The sequence below is a fragment of the Gavia stellata genome, chromosome 15, assembly GCF_030936135.1.
Source record: "Gavia stellata isolate bGavSte3 chromosome 15, bGavSte3.hap2, whole genome shotgun sequence".
Taxonomy (NCBI): domain Eukaryota; kingdom Metazoa; phylum Chordata; class Aves; order Gaviiformes; family Gaviidae; genus Gavia; species Gavia stellata.
This window is the reverse complement of record NC_082608.1, coordinates 18,386,218-18,410,495: the sequence shown is the minus strand read 5'-3', so window position 1 is coordinate 18,410,495 and position 24,278 is coordinate 18,386,218. Positions and strand designations below refer to the sequence as shown.

Here is a 24,278-nt window from a genome sequence, read left to right as displayed (position 1 = left end):
GCTAACCATGCCTCTAAACACAGATTGTTCCAGACTAGACTTAGCCAAGAGGAACAGGAAAAGAGCAATGTACAAAACTGGTGTAGCTTATATAGAACTTTTTAATACTAGTTAAGTTAAAAAAAGGTCTAAAATTCCTTACATGGCTTAACACTAGAAGCCAGGTACATCTTCCCCCCAACCTTACAAATTGGTTTATCACTGTCTCGTTTTGGTTTAAATGTAGTTTGCCTTTCCATTTCACAAACCAGAAGAGTCATCCACATCATTTAACATGATCGCATTTGGTAATGCTTCGACCCAACAGAAGCAAGATGATGAACTGCATGCTGGGTATAGCCTTCCCTAGGGAATATCGGTTAAGCTGAAACCAATTTTTTGGCCCTTGGATGAGTTGCTATCATTACAGCCTTCAGTTGGGCAAAGTCCATTTGCTTCAGCATGCTGGTTCTGAAATTTCATTATGGCATTCTTCAATTAAACTAGCTCTGAAAAATTATTTTCACACAGGAGCTGTAATCTGTGCAAATTCTTTTAACTGCCTTCAAAGCAAAACAGTTTCTCAAAAGATGAAGATTACATTTTATTTAAACATACTTTCAAACAATGCTTCATCCCCCAAGGATGAAGCTAGAGCCCAGCCTCAACTCCCCATGGAAATGTTTTTCAATTAGTTCCATTTTGGAAAGAACACCCACTACCATTGCCAAACCAATTCTTCTCCCAAGACAATTCTGCCCTTTATGACAGCTACCATTCCCTTTAGGTAACAATTATTTTTTATTGCTTTAAGAAACCACAACAAAGCACTTTAACAAGGGAAAGGATTTCCCCCTTAATTGAATGTTATATCATGTTGTTCTGCAGTTCAGCATTACGGCAACATATCTCACGGTACCGAGTGTTTTCAAAGTATTGGCAGAGGTCTGGTTTTGAGCACTGCCATGGAGGAGGGACGGGAGGGTTGTTAGAGGAAATCAAATCTGAAGTACCTGGCACAGCTGCACTTAAGCACAGCCACTTACTCAAAATTTTCACAGACTTCAGCCAACAACGGTAAAACTTATTTAAAGTTAAAAACCTATAACAATGGATTAGTCACAAGCAGTCTTTAATTTCCAGTGCATCAGACTGCAAAAAACCTGTCTTCTAGTACTGCAATCTATAAGCAAATAATTCCATTTTTAAAAAGTACTTACAAAGCACTCCTCTTTGCTCCCATTAAGATTTTGCAAAGAATTTAATGATTTAAATGGACAAGTGTGTTCCTGCACAGGACAGAAAGAACTACCACTCCAAATAAATCATCTGTATGATTCTAAACCAAGGATCCATCACAAGCTTTTTAGAAGAAAAATCTCCTTGTAAACTCCACTAGTTTGAAACTGTATTCAGCCTGCACTGTAAGAATTTATATTATATCCCTTTTCATTTCAAAATCTTTGGATTTGCGACCCTGGGCAACCTCACCTGAAATAAGAAGTGCCCCAGCCCCTTCCACAGATACAGGATACAACTTCCCTCTGTTTCACATGGATCTCTTCATTTTCAATTTATCACCTTCCAATTTTATTTATGGTCCCCTAGTACTTCTTTAGAAGAGGTTTAGTATTAATCACTTGACATGCACACACATAACCCAAACTACAACTTCATTTTTCCAAATTAGTCTTCAATTACGCATAGGTGATAGGGAAGTTTCTGTGATATAGCTGTAGTCTAACTCTTTATGGCTATTGTTTCCAGAATAATTTTGGACAGACTAAAAATGCCAGGGCAATATTCTGGCCACAGTGAAGACAATAGCAAATCCTTTGCTGACTTTAAAGATGACGTCATCTCTGCTCTTCAGTGTTGAAAACCTTACTAGAGATATTTAACCAGCAGAAGTCTACCTTGCTAGAAATGATTGAGAAAATCAGAAACTACACTGACACGATACACTATTTGAAAGCAAACATGACAAATGCAACAGTTCACAGGCATAAAGGGCTGAGTAAAAAGTCTATCTCCCAATTTTAAACAGCTGCTGCACTCCTGAACTGCAGAAGTCAAAACCACAGTATTCTTTGCATTACTGTTCCATCAATGTATTTGATTTGTTCAACCAGTAGGTTTAAAGAAACAAAGAAGAAAAAAGTACCTGCTAAGCTTAAGGTGTTGAGGACAAACTGGGTACCATAAAAAATAGTAAAGCAGTGTTCTTCTCTATGCTTTGCTTTGTAACGCTCAAAGTCCTTTGAATTCTTTCCTGGGCGAATTTCTTTTATTTCCATCAGATCCACTGAAAGGAAACAACATTCAGTTAGTACAACTGCACTTATGTTCCAGTAGAGCCTGAAACAGGAAGATGAACAACTCAAAGCATGCATACATATATAAAATATCTATATACATAAACTTACAGATCTTTATTGGGCAAGAAATGCAAATTGCACCAGCTTGCAATCCACAAATCCACAACTAAATACATTACTGACAACAATAAATATATAACAGACAACAGTAGAGTAGGACCAAAAGAAGAAGAAAAATAGCTTGACATATTTTTATCATTTCACTGTCACCAATTATCCAGGGATAAAGTGTATACACATGTCCCCTTTGGGTTACAGACATGATTTCACAAATGGCATTTACTCTAAACAAGAAGTTTCCAATCACCATGACAACTCTTCAGAGACAAAAAAGAAAAGATACAACTTCTAACTTACCCAGCTAAAAATTATGCATCAGATCTTAGAAAGTGAGCTAACCTTGTCAGCTAGTCAGCTAGTATAGTCACTGACACTTGTAAGAAAAATCCTTAAAGTAGGAATATAAAGAGAAAATCCAGCCTAATAATTAAAATGTTTGTGAGTTTTTTCCTGGTCAACTCCAAAGAGATCTCTGTCATTTAACATAAACAGTTGTATGACTTTCAACTTGGTACTTTCTACAGAACACAGGTACGTATTAGAGCACAGCAGAATGGAAACACTGCACAAGCACACATTTTCTCAAGTCAGCTCCGTTTTTATCAAACCCTTGCTACATGGCCTGCATAACAGTAGTGAGACAGCACTGAAATAGAAATATGTGCATTCTCAAGATAAGATACTTGTTAGAAAACTGAGGAAGTGGGTTTGTTCTGCCTGTGGACCAGACAAATAAACAGCTCTTCCCACTTCTGGACAGTCTTGACTTACAAGCTACAGGATGAAGAGTGAAGAAAAACATTTCATGGCTGCTCTTGAAATGTGTTTATCAGACCTAGCAAAATCCAAGGAAAATAGCTGAGGGTTTCTGACCATGCATTTAAGAACACCGCAATATAAAAACCCTGTTTTAAATGAGCACCTCATCAGTAACAGACGACAGTTAATAACTAATGAAAAAGCAACTCTGCTGCCAACAGAGGGGGAGCTGAACACTGGTTAAAGCTTCGGCCTGTGTAACGCTGGGTTTCTATGATGCCAACATGGGAAGGAGGGAAAGACAAGCAAGGAAGTTCATCAGTAAAAACCTGATAATGAAACATCAACTTATCTTGGAATTTCTTATTCTCTGCGAAGTATCCCAGGCCAAACTTTCCACCAGACACTCCTTTCTCCCAGTCATTAAACAACTTACCTTGGGAAAATGGGACCTCAAAGGTTAACTTGAACTAATTGTAGGACACAAGCATCTTAAACTATTTTTTCCAAGTGTAATTATCTTCAAGATAGAGCTTTTAATGTCTCAACCTCTGTGTCTCAGGCACCCTCTCAAACCATGGAAACATCTCCTAAGATCTGCACAACTGATTGGCCAAGGCCTCTAAATTTAGATGCAAACTTCTAAAATAAATTCATGACATGACCATAAATGACTAGCAACCAAAAGCTTCTACTGATGTCTCTGATACTCTTACCATCCAGAGTCTCACTTTGATCCCTAGCAGTGTATCTGAATATCCATCCCAAAATGCCACCATCTGAAAAAGATGATCTAAGCCCACCAATTCACATTAATCTCAGCAGAGAAGAATCAGGATGCAGAGATAGAAAGTACCCAAATGGAAAGGGAAGGAGGTTGCATGGCCGCAATAAACGGCATGAGACTGCGCACCATGCTGGCTCATTCTAATCAAGGGCAAGAGCAACCCCAGTCATCTCTTCTGCTTTCCCTTCACCCAACAAATCCTTGCTGAAAAACAGTTTTAACTTCAAAGTGAAGCACACCTTTCATTTCAGACTCCTATCAATCCACACATATGAACACCACACCACAAAGACCCCCTCAAAGTATAAAGTATAAGCAGCGATAAAACAGATTTCACAACCGGCATTGCTGTTGTCATTTCAAGTGGGTCTTACCTCATACTGACCTCTGAAACAAACACACAAACTTACTCAACGACTCCCCTCAGTTACATATACTCACTACAGTTCTTTTCCTTGAATTACAACCTTTCAACCCTACCATCCCATCCTCCTATATGAACGTATGTGTATATACATATAGGCACAAGGATTTTTGTACACACAGGTTTCACACTAGTAACCATATTATTGTTTCTCTGACTAGTCTTTGAAAAAAGGATTACTACACCCTAATTGCTAAACATTCAGTAAACAGATGAATGGTTCAGCAAGAGAACAAAATTGGGGGAGAGAGAGAGAGAGAGAAAATATTTATATTTAAAAATCCTCGAATTCAGAATTTTAAATTCCTGTACTTTTCAGGCAACATATATATGTCCTCCAAAATTCTGGCAAGATATCACTATGTTTACTTAAATAATATATGAAACAGATGTACAAACCACAAGTTTTATTAAACATTCTTTAGATTTTTACAGAAAGAAAGATATAATACATGTTATAGTTTCAGAAAATGAATAGAAATTGCTATTTTAATGTCATTTTATAGTGTCATTTAGGATGTATTATTCTATATTATTGAAAGACAAGACAAGGAAAAAATCAGAGGGGGAAAAGAGAGATATGCACAGCAAGCATAAATTTTCGTCCTGCACCAAGCTCTGCTGTCTCCCCAGGTAGTCTGGAGTCACCCAGCACATGATGCCCACCACGTCCAGAATGGCTGACCCCGACTGAACCAGGAAAGGAACAAGCCAGGAAAAGCTGCAACATGTTTCAGACTCAGATTAGTAAATCAACTGTACCAACTTAGCTGTTACGCAGTTACTGTGAACTTTTTATAGACAATCTGCCACTGAACAATTAAAATGTAACTCCATGCCTGTGCCAGAACTACAAGCACAGCGCCTCGGACACTCTATCTTCTTACTGCCTTGAAGTACTAGAGCATTCCTCCTTCTCTATCCCACATGCAAATTGCAGAGCCATATCCTGACCTGCCTTCAGAGACAGGTATTCCTGGGGCTTGATACACCTGAAAAAAGCACAGAGTTGGACATATGCAGCTTGCAGTTTCAGATCAAATCCAATGCGCTTGCAGATGCGATTTCCATAAAATAGTGCAAGAAGATTAATGCATTTCCCAAGGAAACAATAAATCAAAGTATTCCCTGTAGAGAAGTTGACTCACACCTAGCAAGACAAGGAGAACACTCCCAATGCATTCAGTCCCCAGCCAAACAGTTTAGAAGTCTACTGCCACTCTAAAAAAACCCTGCAATACTAGTTTACATTTCATCCACTCTTTTATGTGGTTATTTCCATGGGTTAAAAGGATCTCCTTGGCAGCCTCATCAGTTCACCTATTGATTCTGAACAACTCGCTCTTTAATGAGACCGGACTCCAAGGCACCCTTCAATTACCATCCTGTTCAGGCTCTGATCTGGATATGCAGTATTAGTGGCAGTTCAGAGCCTGAAGCTGGTGAACTTCAGCTCCTGCTGTTGTGTGCTGTTCAGCAAATCAGTTAATTCAATGGATCATTACACTACTACGTAGCTACTTTCCAAAGACTGCACAGATTAATTGCTCAGTGCCTTCCAGAGCACCTGCTAGAGCTCTTTGCTGCCATAAACTTAACAATAAACTTCTGATCCTCAACATCTCCACTGATCTCCATTCAAATAACCTGGCAGTAGTGATCACATTTAGTCATACAGTTATAGGTATGAATTGCTGTTACCTTTCCTTCAGTTACGATTAAAGGCAGACAGTAAAACAGAACTTGGATTCCACTACAGTAGGTGCTGTGCAAGCTGAGCAGAAGACAAGACAGAAGGTAAGCACAGGTAGAGAACAATGTGAACAAGAGAACTGCAAAAAAACATTACATTGTTGTACACAACAACACTGTGCTCCTCATACCAGAAGAAGAGAACAAACCAGCACTGCCATTCAAAGGGAGAAGTTCTGCCTCTGTCCGTCCCCCGTGCTCACGCAACACCCACCTCTGGTTGGGAGCGCAACCGTTCAGCACCCAAACAGACAACTGGGTTAGGGAACAGACCCTGCTTAAAACCAGCCAATGCCAACAGCAGAACACCTTATGTTAGCTGGAAGTGCTCATGTAAGTTCACTGTAGGAAGGTATGTTGGCATAGATCAGCTTCGGTCAAGTCAGGTAATTTTAGGCTGGAAAGTCAGGCAGATTGTATATAAATGGGGTAAGTCAGAAAACCTTAGAGGCTGTCAACCTAGCAAGATATCCTTGACAGAAAAGTCTTGATAAACAGTGTAAAAGTTCAGATGAGACTGGCATTATGGACTACAGAGTCTGGTAAGATAAGGCTCCTGATTCGAAGTCCAAAGTACCCCGGAGTCTTTCAGTGTCTGTGGCCACAAATGATGCTTGGATCAGAGCTCAGAGTTATGTACTTAATGGAGGCGAAGAAAAAGCCTGTGGAGAGATTCATAGGAGGCTTACAGAGTCGGAAATCAGGCCATGAACATTATTTCCTTCAGCAGGTATTTTCAGTAAGTCTCAAGAAGGCTAAAGGGAAACTATTGGCAATGTTTCAGAGAGGAAAATAAGGGACTCTGATCACCTAAGTGCTGTGGACCGAGACACGGGGTGGGCATTCTCTACATGAATATATTTGCATTTTCATGTGTGTGTATATATATATAGCAACATTCTGCACTTAAGAACCAGTTTTCAGAATCCACTTTTTTTTTTTCCCCCCAACAATTTGCATTACAAAATATTCCAAAGAAGGTCTAATTTTGGAAAGGCAGAAACTGCTCCCTGCAACACAGGCTATGTGCAAATGAGCGCCCAGTGAATGAAGAAAGCCTTTAGTATCTTTTTGCAAATGTACTTCATGGTAGTTAGTGAGGACAATGGCTTTGTTCTCAGTTCTGCAGAATTAAAGATTAACTATACAAGGTGTGTCTTAACAGCCTGTTTTATTCAGAGCAGCAATGAAACAGGGATCATGTGCAACTCTAAAGGGAACAAGGTGAGGCTTCTCTCAGAGAAGGACAAAGTCACATGAAAGCAGAAATCTCCTGCAGCATGACAGTACAGACATGGCATGGAAAGTAATTCAGCTTATACAAACAGTGAAATTTAGTGAGACATTCAGTGGCCCATGGAAGTCATTACAGGTAAGCCACAAAATTATCTGAAAACACAGTTACAAGGATGGAACATGAGAAACGGTGTGGGGCATCTTGAGAAAGCACACATGACTACCTTTCCAACGGGTCCTCTGGGGATTTAGCTGTGTGACTGACATAAGCTTTAGAGAAGTGCACCTTTTAAACCCACAGGTTTTTAAGTAATCAGGTCACACAGAGCTCTCATGTACAGTAACAACAAATCACCATTAAATTAATAACTTCTCACTGGACTGCTCAGCAGAGCAACAACATATTACAGCCCTTCCCAGTTTGAGCTCTAAATTCAAGGGGCCATACATCTCAAATGGCTATTGGTTTCATATTAAAAATTAAAAGGCACCTTCACAAAATGAGATCAGAATAGGGTAAAATTTACATATGTGCCCATAAAAGTTTACACTCTACGCCATGCAACGAAACAAAACAGAACTGTTGCCCTGTAAAACTTTGACTTTGGGGAAAGTGTACTGGAGCACCTACACCTCGCGCTCACTTTGATCATTGACATTAGTGGTGCTCAGGTCTGTGAAGTTCATTCCGTCCCCGTTTCGCTGGCTGGCCGTGACAGGAAGTCTGGTCGTTGTAAGTTAGCATTAAACATTGCAGAACTGAGCTGCTTAAGGGAAGAAATTATTTGAGAACAGCAAAAGGCTACACATGTTCATTTTTTCATTTGACCACAGAAACCAAGCTCTAAATACTCAGCTGAAGACTTACACAAAGATCCCCTGGGTAACAACTGAAACATAGCAATTTCAAAACAGAAAAAAGGTGACTTTTAATGTTCCTTTGAAAAGATACTCCAAAAAGAGCAGGAGGTAGATTCACTTTTGCAATGACATACTGGCTTTTAACAGCATTCAGAATACAAAACAGAAAGAAAATGACAGAATATGGACTTGGGATTTTCAATGTGAGTTAAGTTTATTTATTACTTTATGTCTGAAACAGTAAGTAAATTCAGACAGAAAGAAATTCTGATAGCAGTAAAAAAAAAAAAAAAAGAGTCACTACTAGAAACTAGCAAGGTCAAGTCTAACATTCAAGCCAAAAGAAGCACTCTTTTCACACTCCTCAGCAGAATACGTGGATACTCATCACTTCTCCCAGAAAGGTACAGATGCTGTAAACGTTTATACCTTCTTCTCCAAAGGGAAAGAAATAAGTTTTCCACCACAGAGGAGGTTCACATTGGCATTAACAATTCTACAATTAAATGACTTAGCTGTTTAACCAATGGGGGGGGGGGGAAATCCCTCATCTCTGTTTAAGAATGTAAGCCACTTGCATAAATAGTCTCTTACGTGTCAGTGTTTTAAGTTTCCCAACGTACCTGACAGCCAAAAGGATACATGGAGCCAAAATTTGCTCTCTTTGGCAGGTCATTTTAGCAAACATTTTAACTGCAAAATTAGCAAAATTTAATTTCAGGGAAAACATCCTGCAGGATAAAATTCACAAAATACAACAATGAAGATTAAAAAAAACCCCAACGTGTTAGCTAGAACAGCACCACCTGTGGCAACATACATAAGATTGCCATTACATTAAATTATACATCCCTGCATTTCACCTCACGCTGTAAATTGTCTGTGGCCTGATCTGGTCCTGTTATCTACATGACTATATTATAGATGCACTGGTTCTCCAATGAGCTTTGATCATTAAATATCCAGGTGTAACATTTTGCAGAAACTAGTGATTTCTGCTTGGCAATGTAACACAATCTGAAAACACAAACACAGTGCAATCTTGCAGATGGAGAAAAAACAGAGCAGCTCCCACAGGTTCTAATTCTACATATAACGTGAATTTACAAAGTTAGTCCTTTGTTTTCATTCACCCCCTTTCCTAATATACCTGTGAAACATGAAAATTCAACTTGGTTTTATTTTTTTTTTTAATCATATTTCAGCAAGAAGAAAATCTCAAGTGAACTTAATCTTTGATACATCTTTTTCATAGATTAGATGAAAGATCAGTAACACTAAATGAACTTGAGATGGCAAATGTATTTAAAAAGTGGGCCACAGTCATTTTCTTCTACAAACTCTGGAAAAATATTACAGCAAAAAACAGGAGAAGAGAGACAATGTGAACTTAGCAGTCCATGTTAATCCTAAAATAAAATGTTATGCATTGTCAGTCATACCTTTCTATTAAAAATGAAAAAAAGGTGTAAGATAGTCCTACTGCATTATTAAAGGTCTGGACTGAAGAAAAAAAGAAATGGTTACTATGTGTTATACTGAGGCATATCATTAGCATCAAAAGCCTCAATTTAAGTAGCCTTTATTCCTCTGCTTCATAACTTTGCAATTACATTGACAAGAGGTCTGCATCTCTGCCACTTCCAAACTCGGGTATTTCATCCTCTGAGAAAAAGAAAGTTGTCAGAATAAATTAACACTAGCACATCTATTCCCTTTTCTCTTTCAACCTTACCTATACCCTAACCTCTTGGTCTACATACAGAAAGAGCATTTTAACAGCTGATATATTATATGACCTTTCCCTAAACATGGCCCTCCAATGCTTTAAATCTACTTCTTGTTGTGTGCTTGCACAACTAAATGGTCACTTTTTTTTTCTTGAGTATTTGGCAATAAATCAAGAACATCAAAAAAGATAAGTGATCATTCTTTTCCAAAGATTAAGGGATTAAAATATGGTTTAAATCATTTTACAAAAGCAGGTCACCTCTTCACATGAAAAAAAAATTCCTCGGTAATCAAAAAAGGAGAAATCATCTTACATCCTCAACAGCATCTTCCTTGAAATGTGCGTACTTGTATTACAGAGAAACACACATTTGCACATTCAAGGAAGGCGCCACAGATTTCTCAGAGCATAAATTCTCCTGGCTGTGAATCATCACTTAACACAAGGATTCATGGAAGAGTATGCAGAAACTCACATATTTTCCAGTGACTAATCAAACTCTAGTTGCCACAGACTTTCACTTAATAATTGTCCTTAAAGCACTTTGCATCTGCTAAAGAATGAAATATCCATTATGGATCAGTTTCCTGGAGATTTACACCTTGCCACCTACTTGTTCTATAAGCTTAAACACCATAACCTCTTTGGGCCCTAATTTATTCATGTGCATATACATGTGTATACCACAATATGAGGAAATTTGGGGGGCCTTATTTGGTAGTACTGAGATGTACTCTCAGTCAGCAACCCCTAGGTGCCAGCTGCACAGATGTGTCTCTTAGCAGAGCACTGACAAGCACTTCTCACTCTTGGCCACCCCTTCCTTCCCCTCTGCCTTTCACTGCTGTCCAGTAGTTCCCTCCACCGCTACCTCAGCTATGACAGTACACTTGTTTGTGGGACATTTAGTATCCTAGCAAAAAAAACAGTGCTGCAGAGTAGCTGACGTGGAGGCAGAAGTGACCCCCAGACACCACGTTGATGTACAACACACATCCATTGTGTGGCCAGTCTGTGACAGTTTGAAGTGGGGGGAAATAACACAGGGTATGTGTGACCCAAGGGCCACCACACAGACCCACGCACAGTTGTAAAGGGTAAACATACAATAAAAATACACAGCAGAACCATAAGGAAATGACATGCTGAGCAACACACTGGAATAAATCATGCTGGTAAGTCACAGCTTCACAGTCATGTATCTAGTATGCATAAATTAGTTTGTGCAAGAAAAGGGCCCATTACAAATTAAACAAGCAAATAAATGCCCTCCATACAAGGAAACTGACACTTCCTTCTCTCATGAGTTGGTAAAGCAAAAGTTAGTTTAGCTCTACTATAGTTACCAAGATCTGTAGTTCTTAAATTGCAAACCCATGAACATACAACGGTCAATAAAATCTATGGGTAAGCGATCCATAGCCAAGTCATACTGGGTCCCATTTGCACTAGGGTATCACTCGATGAAAAACACATTCCCCCACCACACACTTTCCTCTGCCATGTAATCAAAGTTGCCAAATGCCTTCCCTAGCACCAGGCAGCTTCTAAGTCAGGCTGTGCTACAGCAAGGAAAAATGGTGGGGGAAGACTGTGGTCCACCCTAGACTTCTACGAGTTTTATTTATTTTTCCTGGCAATGGTATCTGATACCATTGGTTTTAGGCCATGGTTTTAGACCCATGGCCCTGCAAAAAGTGCTCCTTTATTTCTGTGCTGTCTTTTACACTCGAAATTCCTCTCAAAGTTCAAATTACGTTTTTACATTTACAATGCTTTGCAACAGAACTCCCATACTTAAACCAACTGTATAGATGAAAGAAACAAAGCACAAAAAAACCCACACTGCCTCAGAGTTAGGAAGCTGGTATTATTATGCTTTTTATATATTTAATGGCCAGAGCAAGAGACTCCAGCAGACAGTAATTCAGAGCAGGAGCTAAACTTTGCTCTGGAGGAGCCTTTCATTCTCTCAACTGACTGTCTGGGCAGACAGGTGAGACTAGCCTTGTAAGTTATCTGCTTAATATTAGGCTGTGAAAATATCATCTCAAAGTTATTTCGCACACAGTCAGAAATACCATTCCTATTCCCATACCAGACCAACCCCCACTCCCCAAGCCCCTGTGCATTCTGCATCAGTCACTAACCTTTCGCTGGGTCAGCCTATCCATGGGGCACTACTATTGCAACGCCCACCAAAACTTAACTCTCATCCAAGAAACGGAGCAAATTTCTCCTACTGAAATCAATGACAAGGGCTCTACTGAGACCAGAGTTAGTGTGCATATCAAGAAATATAAACGGGGGGAAAAAACCCACAATGGCTTCAAAGCATGGGTGATCTGAAGAAGTATTAATACCACACTGCAACATACAGAGCACAAGGGCGGGGGGGACACAACAACAAAAAAAAACCCCACACAGCTCCTCAAGGGAAACACATTTGTCATCAGAAGTTAAACCAATCTTATGGCACTGATGACCTAGGTAACTTAGGATCAACAGTGCTGAGATTCTGAGCCCCACGAGCAGTCCCAGAACCCACCTAGCAAACTTCAGGTTATCTTTAACAGTTTAAAATTAGGACAAAGCAGAATATAAAGAAATGCCATTAAGTAAGAGGCAGAAGAAAAAGCTCCGACATTTTGTAGCCAGCATCTACAAAAATTTCCCTCAGATGATCTTAGAGCTATTAGGGCATCTAAAATGTCTCTATGTATAGGACAATAGCAAGATGACTAAAAGAAGCCCAAGCATGGGTGAACACAGTCACATCTAGCTCAGACCTGCTTCCTTCAGCTATTTGCATAGCTCTCTGCAGGCCCACATAAGGAAGCACATGTTGCTGGCATTCATTTTAACACACTAATGAAACCTGCATGCCAAACATCCGCGATAAAAACATTTCTCAAAGGTGTGTTACTCCCTTCTATCCATTTCGGTTTTGACAATGGGTTGTGTTGGATCCATGTAGGAAAGGCATACATAAGGTATTCTGCAGTCTTAGCAGGTGACTAAAAGAGCAGCAGCACTAAAAACCTTCCTGGCCTCCACTAAACCTGAAAAATGCTCCAGGATGTGCAGACCCTCTCTTCCCATTGCTAATATTTCCCCTTTCATCTAGAAGGAAACTTGAAGCTCCCACAAAATGGAAAACATGGACAAATTTTATTGATCTTTTCTTGAAAGGTGCTCATTTACCAGTCTCTCCTAACTTTACAGGCTAAAAAGACACCCACAGTCACTTAACTTAATCTTTATTTGGGCCTATAAAGCATTACATTTTACAATCACAGTAAACCCAAGAAATACAATTTGTACAAGAGGATCAGAGTTTCCTTCCAAACAGCAAAATCCACTGTCTTCAGCAAGTCTGATTAGCTTGGACAAGCTCAACAGCTAGCTTGAAGATTGAAATACCATCCAAGAACTCACTTGACCTGAACAACTCTTGGCTGCACAGCTCTACAGGAAAGAAAGACTGTTCATACACAGGTTACCAACACCGTTAGGACAACTCCGGAAGGGTGTGAGCAGATTCTGATGGGTTGCTCCTTCCCCTCTCTTGCAAGTGGGCAGGGAGGACTAGCACTAGTAGAAAAGCTGGCGCTCTCTCCGATTTGTAAAGCTAGAACTTACCAGAAGCTAAAATAAAACCCCATATTTGAAGAATTAAGAAATTGTGTAGCACCATTCTCAGCACTGCAGTAACTCAGAAGCTAAAAAAAGTGACCAAGAACCTCAGTTGCTCTATTAAAGTGAGGGGACTTACTTGATATGTATCAGCTTAAAATTTTGCTTTTTGATCTACTGTTGAAATAGCATATCCTTCCCTAAAGGACACAACCAACCTGTATTCTTTCATTCAGAGGAAAACACAGAGGTTTCTCCCCAGTTCATTTTTGTTAGATAATCCCTTTTGTACATGGTGACTCAAGTCTTTCAGAAGGTGAATGTCAAATCTCCAGTACTTAGACATTGTGTAGTCTGAGCCGCACAATGAAGACAGAGACTGTTTAAAGCAGATTTCCTAGCCTTCGTATACCCTACTTGTTACCACACCAAAGGCCTGGGTCTAGAAAGAGTTTTCTAAACAAAGGTATCTCCATTTTACTTACTCATCCAGAGAAAGACATCTGCACTGAGCAGGAAAAAGACGTAATTTTAGCAACTCTTTCGCTCTATTCTGAACAGAAACGCTGACAGGTTTTTAATGAAAGGGACCCTTTCAAGAGTAATGCAATTTAAAATACACAGTGCTGCCACTTTAGGGGCCATGGGGTTTTCTAAACATTTGTATCAGTACAGCTAATCCTACATCTCCCTTGCAGAGGTCAATTTACTCCAGAATAAGAGTAGCTGCCTTTTTGTTATTGGGAGGCTTAACTTAAATCACTTGCAAAATAATATTAAGTAAACTTGAAAAAGGACCTTGTAATATCTGTGAGTAACTCCAGCTTAGAAGAATTCGAGTGTCCTTCACACATTTACAGTTCACCAACAAGAAAATCAGCACTATGACATCCAAATTTCTGAATGTTATACAGGGCAGTTAGAGAGAGGGAAAAAAAAAATTATTCTTAATTTCCAAAGGAAAAGTATTAAAATAAAGTATAAAAGTTGGTCTCCATCCTCTCTATCTATTAGCAGCCTATTTTTGTGTCCCAAAGCTTAAGAACTCTCCTCACTATCTGATTTAGAAACATAAACACCATAGTAGATGCAAACATTCAGTTTTCAGCTTCTGTAAAAAGCAGTTGCCAAACTTGAGTTAAAAGGCGCACACACACACAACGGGAAGCCATCTTAACTTTCCCACCCATACTCAATATTAATTCTTATTGGACTGTAGCACATGCAAATAACAACCATTAAGATCACTTCACAAATATTATTTCTTGTACAGCACAAGCATATTAAACAATGTAATACTTCAGATGATAATTCTATGCCTTCAGTCACTAAAAAAAAAAAACACCAAAAATGTGGGGGTTTATTTTTCACAAAGTCAACACAACCCACCAGTGAATACTTGGGGTCATTCATATATACAAGCTAAAACAACTTTTCTCCTATCACAAAGCTGGTATCATCTCCTCAGTATAGCTCCAGAGAAACAAAATTTTAATTCCCCTCTCATCAGTATTCAAGAAGCCCATCCATCTAATTATCAAATACCAAAGCTTCAAATCCATAATTTTTCCACTTTTCAAACAAAAAGGAAGGCAGAGTCTCGGTCAAAAGAAGCAACAGCAAAATTTAACTAACTAACTAACTAAATAAATAAATTAAATATTTCCTTCCTCTTCAGCAAAAACACTGTCAGCAAGTTAAAGCTGCAGTGACTTTCATTTCAAGTAGATCAGATACAGTTCATGGTAAATTGCAACAACTGTTCATATCATATTCCGAAACAATGCCTGCAAAATACATCTTGGTTTTGGGCAGATTCGTTGCTTTTTAAGACAACAAAACAATATTTTGCATATTCGTGCTTTAGACTATGACATATTCTCAGACCTAAACTTTCCATCATTATAAAGGTCACTTAAATGTTGCTTAATTTAAAAAACTGCTACAGTACTACAGTTGTCGGGGAAAGAGGCAGATGGCCTTTGGGTAAGTCACAGGTCTATAGCTATATTCCCTGTTCTAGTAATGACTGCCTGTGTAACTGGAAGCAAGTCATTACCCTGCTAGATTATCCAGATGTAAGAGTCAAATTACAATATTCACCTTCTTTTAAAAGTGTTAAAATCTATGCATAGAGCAAACTAATTATCAGGATGTATTACCACAAACACACACCACCCCCAGGAAGCTTTGAGAAAACATTACACGTCAAGCACTAAAAAAAGTTGACCCCAAAATCTGGAATACACAGTTTGTACAGCTTTAAATTTGGCTCCTCTGTGCAAATGGCTACAATAAGTCTTCAACTACATGATCACATACTGTTTTTGCCAGAGGACTCTAATGCCTTGTTCACCCACTAAGTGGTCATTTTCTATTTTGCTTTAATCTTATTGCTTTGTGCGTAATCCCAGGCTTTATTTGCTAAGCACATTCAAGTCATGCTCTCATAACTGAATTATTCATCTCCTCCCAGGACTTTTTTTTTTTGGCACATCTCATTTTGGGATCTGAGCATATCAGAACCAGTAATGTACTTTCATTCACCCACGTCTTTATAGGAAGGGGTAATTACCCTCATCTTCCACAGGAGAAACTGGGGCACTACAAGATTATGACCCGGACTACCTGTTAATTAGGGTGTCCAGATCTGGTCGGGTTTTTTCCAGAACACTGCACATGACCACATGACCACATTTTCACCAGCAATGATAAAAACATCCTCCAGACAACTGGTCTTTCATTCCATTACACTATATTTCTAGCTGCAAATCCAGTCTCCACAAAGAATGAGACAGGAACCAATGGAAACAGTAGCAAACAGAGATTTAATACTTGTAAGTAAGGAGCATGAAGGGAAGCTGCACAGACAATCCAAAAACCATGCAACTTCTCAGTGCCTGTCTTTGCAACCTTACAGATCAATGCATTTTTAACTTACTGTGTATTTACCCAAAATAAAAAAGCCCTCTAAAAATCCACAACTCAACAGACAAACTCCATTCTCCTCCTTCCCAGTTTCTCTCACGTTAGCATGTACTCACACCCAGGGAGAACACCAGGAGCATGGCTCCTGTCGGTTGCGCTACTGGAGGTAACTGGTGCCAGTCACAGTGGCTCTGTGTATGGGGTAGCACTGAAACAGTACGATATATACCTCCTCAGCCTTCCCAGCTCTCCAACTCCAAACTCCAACTTCTTACTACAATTTCTTTTCCCAAACAGCCCCAGTCCCTCAACTCCAAGCTTCTCATATTAGCTGAGGCTGACCAATAAATGATTCTGGCAATTCAGGCAAACAATTCAATTCCTTTATTGAAGACAAACACCATTTAGTAGTCGCATAGTAAAATAATGCCCCTAATAAGTAAAAAAAGTTACCATATAGTCATATGTAAGCAGAAGCACTGTAATTACATTATACTAACAGGAGCTGTACAAATCCCAAAAAGCGCAGGCCGAGCTTCAGTGACATCAGCCATGTTCAGTAAGAACTGAAGATTAGTCTCACTTTATTCTTCTACCATAGCTTTTGCAGTCCTATGTAGCTTTACACTCCCCTTCTATTTCCTGACCTTGTTATAAATAATGGATTTAGTCAGTTCAAATATCAACTAAAGAGACAGTATCAACTCAGGACCTTGAAACCATCTCTTACATCTCACAGCTTCATCCTCCTAAGTCATTGGTGCTTTCCAATAATGGTCCTAAATAATTATTTCTATCCTGAAACAGCAAATTCACTAAGAAAACAAAAATTTGAATTCAGTTTCCTTGTATTTGGAGGTTTTTTTTCTTTTTGGGGAGAGAAGGTGTAAAGAAGTACTAATCGCTTGAATTTACAACACATCTGGATGCTTAATAATGGAAAACAGTTGTCACTCGGTAACTCAATTCATAGAGAACACAAGCACCGTCATACTCAAAGATGAAAACTTTAAGAACAGGACTTAGGGTAAAAGCACATTAATCATATTTAAGTAGTGTTAGATACCTAAATAACGAGCTGCAGAAGATTCTTCACCTACATTGCAACAATTCAGAATATTCTCAGCAAATTACCAAACTCTTTTCAGCCAAAAACTTCATTATGTTAACAAAGGCTTATTACATCAGTATTTGACAATTACATCAATTTATTAGTAACTCCAAGTTCAGGTACACTTTGCAAATACTCACAGAAACCTTCAATCTTGTCAGCTGTCTTGCTCCATGCTACCTGTCTGGTTTCCATGATGACTTGAATAGTCCTCCTTTCTGGACTACTCTTCTTAAGACTGAATACTGTCATAACAGTTCCCAACTCCAAGGTCCTTTTGATCTGGCTTTTCTCGTACTCTGGTAGCACTCCATAGTCTATATTCTTTCTGGGCATTTTTTTTTTTTTTTTTTAAAATCAAACTATTATGGTTTTCAGTGTCCTGGAAAGAAAAAAGAAAGAAAAGGGAGAAAATTCAATATTTAAAACAGCATTTTTATTTCTTTAGAAAAAATCACATTTGTGTAAGTTAAAGCTACCTAATAGAGACCCCTGCCCATTCAAATACAAGTCAAACACATGGCTAACATTAACAGCATCCTTGCCATTTTATCCTGAAAGAAAGTATGAACAGTCTTCACAGAGGGCGGTACCAGTGACACTTTGGTAGACGTGCTGCTGCAAATACTATTAAAAACAAAGAGCTGCGTGGAGCAGCTACTGCATGCAATAAATTGTGATCTAAATTTCTCAGCAAGACCAATGCCTCTCTTCTAGCTGCACCATACCACTAACTGCTTCCTCAGTCTTCTAACACAGAAGTACGCAGTCTTCCAGACCAAAATAAAGCAACGTCTGTTTAGCCCTAATGCATAAAAATCACGTTAAGGGACATAACTCCCCATATGCTTTTACGCATGCACATCTTCAACTGCATGTACATCCCCATCACTACAAATGCAGATTTACATCTCTAAAGTCTCAGCATTATGACAGGAAAAAAAGCAGAAAAAAACCCAAGAAAGGAGACCTGGAAGAAATACCAAATGTAAATATACCTAAGCAATAAGGACAAAAGAGCAAAACACAAAGAATGCAAACCATTGAAATGCCAGAGAAAATAATACCTAGGTCATAACAAAGAATGCATTTAAGCCTAAATAAAACTAAAGAACACATCAGAAACATGGGAAAAAAAAAAAAAAGTGTTCAAACTAAAGCAGAACTATGTTAAAAACCTCTTCTAAAGGAGCAGTATTTGGTATCTCTGTAGCATTTTCTATACACTCTCCTAACCAAAAAGTAGTGTGAATGCAATCATACTGCACAAATTGCTTTGACCATGGCAGTTTATTTCACTTACCAAGCCTCCAACTTTGTTGCCAGTATAACCGGCAGCCAAGGAAGGATTATTTCCTGGCACGGTTACACCAGCAACTCTTCATTAGATAACCAAAAATGGTACCTAGTACAATTATGAATAGAATCCTCTTCTGTAATATCTAGCAGATTTTCTGTAGTAAGTATATCACTTACAAATTATACATGTACATCAAATGCAAAATGTAAGCATAACACACCACATATTCTGTCCAAATGCACTTTTACCAAAACAGCACCTCATAGCACTAAGAAGTAAGAATGCACCTCTGAAGCCTTCAAATAGCAATACTGTTTTTCCCCAGAAAATGGCAACTGTTACTGGTAAGTCCAAAGTAAGATGGACTTCCTCAAACAAAGTTCCAACCCTGACTATATTTATCTTGATTTGATGACTTCAAGAGTCTCCTACGACATCAAAAAATGTGCACTTCGACCCTACCAAATTCCTTTCAAGCATTAGATCTGCTTTTATTTATTTTACACAGAGTGAGATACCTTAGCTCATGGAGATTTTCTCTAACTGACATAGGGACAGAAGTAGCTCTTACCAGAAATCACCATTCTTATAGCAATTTCTTTATTGTTTTAGGCTATTTGTAGACTTATGTTCCATAAAAACCTCATGAGTTCTATGCGAACTGGAAGTTAAACTTTTCATTCTTGAAATTGAGGATAATTTAATTTCCACTACTGTACGAAATACCTGAAAATCCATTTTGTCCTAAGTATTGACAATCTAGATATCAACACAAGAAAAAAGGTATTTGCAACAGATTAGAATCATACTCAAAATCTTTTTACTCTCCCAGGATTATTTTTTTGATATTCCCAATACTATCTTCAGGTAACAAAAATGCTGTCCCCGTGGTGAACTGCAGCAGGTTTGTTCTTCTTCTTGCCCTGTATTACTAAAGAAGCATCACTTTGCTGCCTGAAGAGACCTCTGAAATCTGAGAAGCCTCACAGGCTCCACAGCCAGTGTTGCTGTCTTCTTAATATTACATCAGGAGGAGCGAAGAAGTGCTGATGATTGAAGCTGAGCAATCCAATAACAAGATAACACAAGAAATAATGACATCAGCTTGCATAAACTCTTGCACTATAAGAGAATTTAAACCTATGAGACCTATATGAGAATTTAAACCAGCTAACTGTCTTTCTGACAGCTATAAAGAAAATGAGGGGAAAATATGAGTAGATACAAACACTGAAACAAACGTTGGCTATGTCTAAAAAGTCTCAGTTTATGCACTTTTAAAACTTCATGGCTGTGTTTCTCCTACACAGTCTACCTCTCCTTACTCGCATGTCAAGTGGCAGGTATTTGTATGCATACACTTGGGACACATCTTGGCATAAAACAGCCAAAAGAGAGATGCGTACGCAGCAGCTCTCATAAATATTAGCAGGTTTCTGTGCTTTGGTATCCTACACATCATTGCATCAAACATTACAAGCCTGATTACTCCTCGGTGAGATTATTTACAAACAGGATGCACTGGAACCCGCTCTTTCATCCATGCACAAAGAAGGAAGTGTATCATTTTCACACAAGTAGCAGGAGCTGCTGCCACACAGTTCCCAACCATCTATCTGCCTTAACCACATCCCTGAGCAGGAAGGTTTTAAAGAATCTCTGTGCACATGCAGCCACCAGCCACAGCATCTCCTCTGGTTCTCTTCCTCTCTCCTCAGTCCAGTACTCTCCATCACAAGCAAGTGTTTAGTTTCAGTTTCCGTGTCGATAGCTAATTCGACTATGCCACTTCTCGCTTCCCCTTCGTAACTTCTTCCAACCCTCCTCCCCCTCACCCCGTGTCACTATCTCCTGACCTGCTCTTCACTGAAGAGCGCTCTTTTCTGCTCGCTCTCATTAATACCATAAAACTGTCTTTCAACATTGTGTCACTATCTGCTTTTGGTGCAATCTGTCTGACTTTGAAGCTGTCGGGTGTAATCTTTCCAATTCCTTTTTAAATTCTACCACTTCAATAAATACTTTATTTTGTAAGCTAACCGAGGAGCAAACAACAGCCCCTTCTTACCTGCAGGGTAGCCTCTTCTGCACTGCCCACAGTGAACCTGAAGTGCTCTAGAGCAGGAACCATGTCTCACTCCATGTTTTACAAAACATTATACAGGTTATTTGGTGTTTAATATCTATAAGCTTATTATTGTAATAAGAAAATGCAGTACCCTTTCCTTATAATACTAGGGAAAAAAAATATATGTACCTCAATCCTACAACTGAGAGGGAGCAGACAACTTCTAAGCGTAGTTAGCAATGGCAGATTTTAGCCAGAATGTAACTGATCCTTTTTGACTCCCTGGAACTAATCAGATAATCATTTAAATTATCATGGGCTTGCATCTAACAAGACAGCCATAGTCATCTTGTCTTGCTACAATGACTTGTAATAACAGAAATGAAAGGAGGGGAAAATAAAAAATTAAATTAAAATCTTTGTACAGCGTCTGGTTTTCTGACAAAAAAAGAAACCCTGTCTTCTCACTTTGCTCTTTTCATTAAGAGTTGTAATAAAATGAATATGCCATGATTTGGAACAAGGTTTAACCATTTTAGTAACACTTAACTCCACTAATAAAAATCTCAACTTTTAAATGAGTATAGCTTTTCAGGAGACTGTAACAAAATATATATCTGCTCTGCCTTTTACAGTACAGGGTGTAGCTGTAAAATGAAACATGACTAACAACAACAGAAAAGGAGTTTCTAAATAAAGCTCTTTAATAAAAGGCAATGCAGCAGTTTGTTTGAGAGATTAGTCCCTTAGTACAAAGGAACTGTCTCTCAGAGGTGGCTTCTTAAACAGTTTCTGCTGAATATAATATACTGGACTTCCCCTTTTAAAGTAGCTCTTTCTTCTAAAACCGGAGCAAACGGTGTTTTTCGTCTCACTTAAATCCTAAGTCATAAGCCAAGTTTTTAACTTACTATGAAACAATACTGTAGCTGAGGATATCTACTTCATCAGAAAAGGTGGAAAGAATATCGTAACATTTGATCAATCTAACTGCCCACTTCTGTACAATTTTGGCTACCTGCTCCAGTTTAAGAATAATGTCACAGCAAGCTTCCTAACAGCAAAACACATTAGACCTCCAAAAAGAACTAATGGAAGCCCTTGATATTAGACTTAACCTTTTAAATATTAGGAGTCTTCTTACACTCACCTACAGGTGCCCCTCAGCCTTCTTACACCCATCACTGCACAACTATTTGAATCAACAATATTTCTACCCATTCACGCAGCAGAACTCCATAATGACCCTCATCACCCCATTATCTGGATACCTCTCAACCAGCGGGATAGGAGCTACAAGACCCCCTTATGTGCAATAGAAGCATTACTGCTCTTCTACTAAAGAGTTACTGAAGCCTAAAGCAGAAAGGTCCAGCATCACTTACATGATTCAACAAGTAAGCTAGTAATCACAGAAACATATCATAAGCTGTAGTTTAGACACAGACACCAATACATGACTCTTTCCCTTTGATTGTGGGCACTACAGGAACTAAAATTTGGTGGTGTCCTGTACCACATGCAGAATTGGGACCATTTGTTACTGTTTGTATACGAGTAGTTTTGACACTGTTTCTTAGTGAAAAGCCTGACTTTTTTGTCCAAATCAGTCAGAAAGACTCACTGCTAGTAACCAAGTGAACACGGACACAGGAAAAAAACCCTACTTAATCTATCCAAGAACCTGTATATTTAGTTTTACTTCATTACAGTACTTCAGAGTTTCAGAAATGAACCCTTCTTATCTGAAGATCAGTCTACAACTCTTAACTCTCTTTGTGATAACACAAAAAGAGGAAAAAGTGTAGTAAAGGCAAATTATAAATGTACAGGCTAGCAAAGAACATCTCAGATAAGCACTGATAAATACTCTGTTGTAACTTCACCTATATGACACAGCAGGTGCTTTCCAGGCACACAAGGTCAACTAAGAAGTGCAATCCAAAGTTTGACTCAAGTCAATTTCTAAATTTTCTCACATGCTCTGGGCACTGCAAAAGAGTTGTTGCATCCTCTGCCCCTAGCTCTGCCTTTGGATGCATTTAGGACGTCACCTCACCTGAGCAGGCATTGCGTCAGCACAGCACTGCCAGTATGGATATCCACCAGCAACCCTAGTTCAGTACCACAGCACTAATAATTAATAACAATCAACACACGGCTCTTTGCGCAGAGCTTTGTGACTCAGCTGCTGCCCTCCGAGTCCTCCGGTCTTGGCGAAAAGCAGCGGAGGGGAACCGCAGCAAGACAGTTGCCCACCTGCCACGGCCTGGCGGGGACTGAAGCCCTGGCCCCAGGCCAGGGCCCTCACCCCTGGGCAGAGCTGTGCATGGCGCGGGGCTGCTATCAGGCACGCGTCGACATTATGAAGGTTTCCTTCCTTCTTCTTCGGCAGGCTGGCCTGCAGCGGAGAACGGCCAGCCACAAGGTGCGGGGTGGCAGCGTCCCCTCAGGGAGCGCCCAGGCTCCCTCGTCCCCTGCGGGCCTGGCACCCTCCACGCCCCGGCACGGCCCTCCCTCACACCCCGCAGCCTCTCGCCTGCTGCCCAGCCCTCTCACCGACCCCGCTCACGGCGACAGCCCTCGCCTCCCCTCACAAGACCTCCCCTCACGCCCACCGTCCCCGCCAGGTTAAAACCGCCCAGGACACGGCTGCCCCGCCCCAGCCCTGCCGCACCTGCCGCCCACTGGGGCCCGAGCAGAGCCGGCGGGCCGGGGCCGCGGCCGCCCCTCGCCGCCGCGGGGAGCGTCCCGCCACCGGGCCACCCCGCGCCGCCGGGGACGCCCTCACCTGCGCAGCAGCGGGGAGCTGCCTCCCGCGGCGACGCCGTGCCGGCGGCTGCTGGTGCCGGTGCCTCAGCTCCCCGCGTCCCGCCGCGCCTCTCCGGGGCTCCCACTTCTGCTTCTGCCGTAACCGGGAAGGGGCGGGGTCACGTGACCCCCCGCGGTCACCTACTGGCGCGCGGGGCCGGACGGGCCGGGGCGGCGGTTGGTGGCGCGGGCGCCCCTCAGCCGGCGGTCGGTCGCCCGCCCCGGGGGCCTCTGCCCTGCCTCCCTGAGCGGGGGAGCCGGGCCGGGACTCTTCGGGGCTCCTCGCCCCGTGCCCCCACCTCCCCCGGGGCTGGTTCGAGGCGAGCTCCCTGCTGCCGCTGTCCCCTCAGGGCCCCGGGCGCGGCCGCATTCCCCGGTCCCCCTCAGCCAGCTGCTGAGGCGGGAAGGAGAGGCGCGGCGTCCCGCTCTTGCCAGGGCGGGCGGTTCGGCTGCTGT

General features: G+C 40.5%; 1 protein-coding gene across 1 annotated transcript in view; it reads right to left on the bottom strand.

Moving 5' to 3' along the window:
• Positions 1 to 17,988, bottom strand: part of PLCG2 (phospholipase C gamma 2) — a 58,529-nt gene extending 40,541 nt beyond the window's left edge. Inside the window, exons 1-2 of the mRNA XM_009813452.2 lie at positions 17,784 to 17,988; positions 2,144 to 2,284 (exon numbers count right to left, since the gene is read on the bottom strand). Of these exons, the coding sequence (XP_009811754.1) occupies positions 2,144 to 2,284; positions 17,784 to 17,979 (337 nt within the window). The 5' untranslated portion in view covers positions 17,980 to 17,988. The remainder of the gene's footprint in view (positions 1 to 2,143; positions 2,285 to 17,783) is intronic.
• Between the last annotated feature and the right edge of the window lie 6,290 nt (positions 17,989 to 24,278).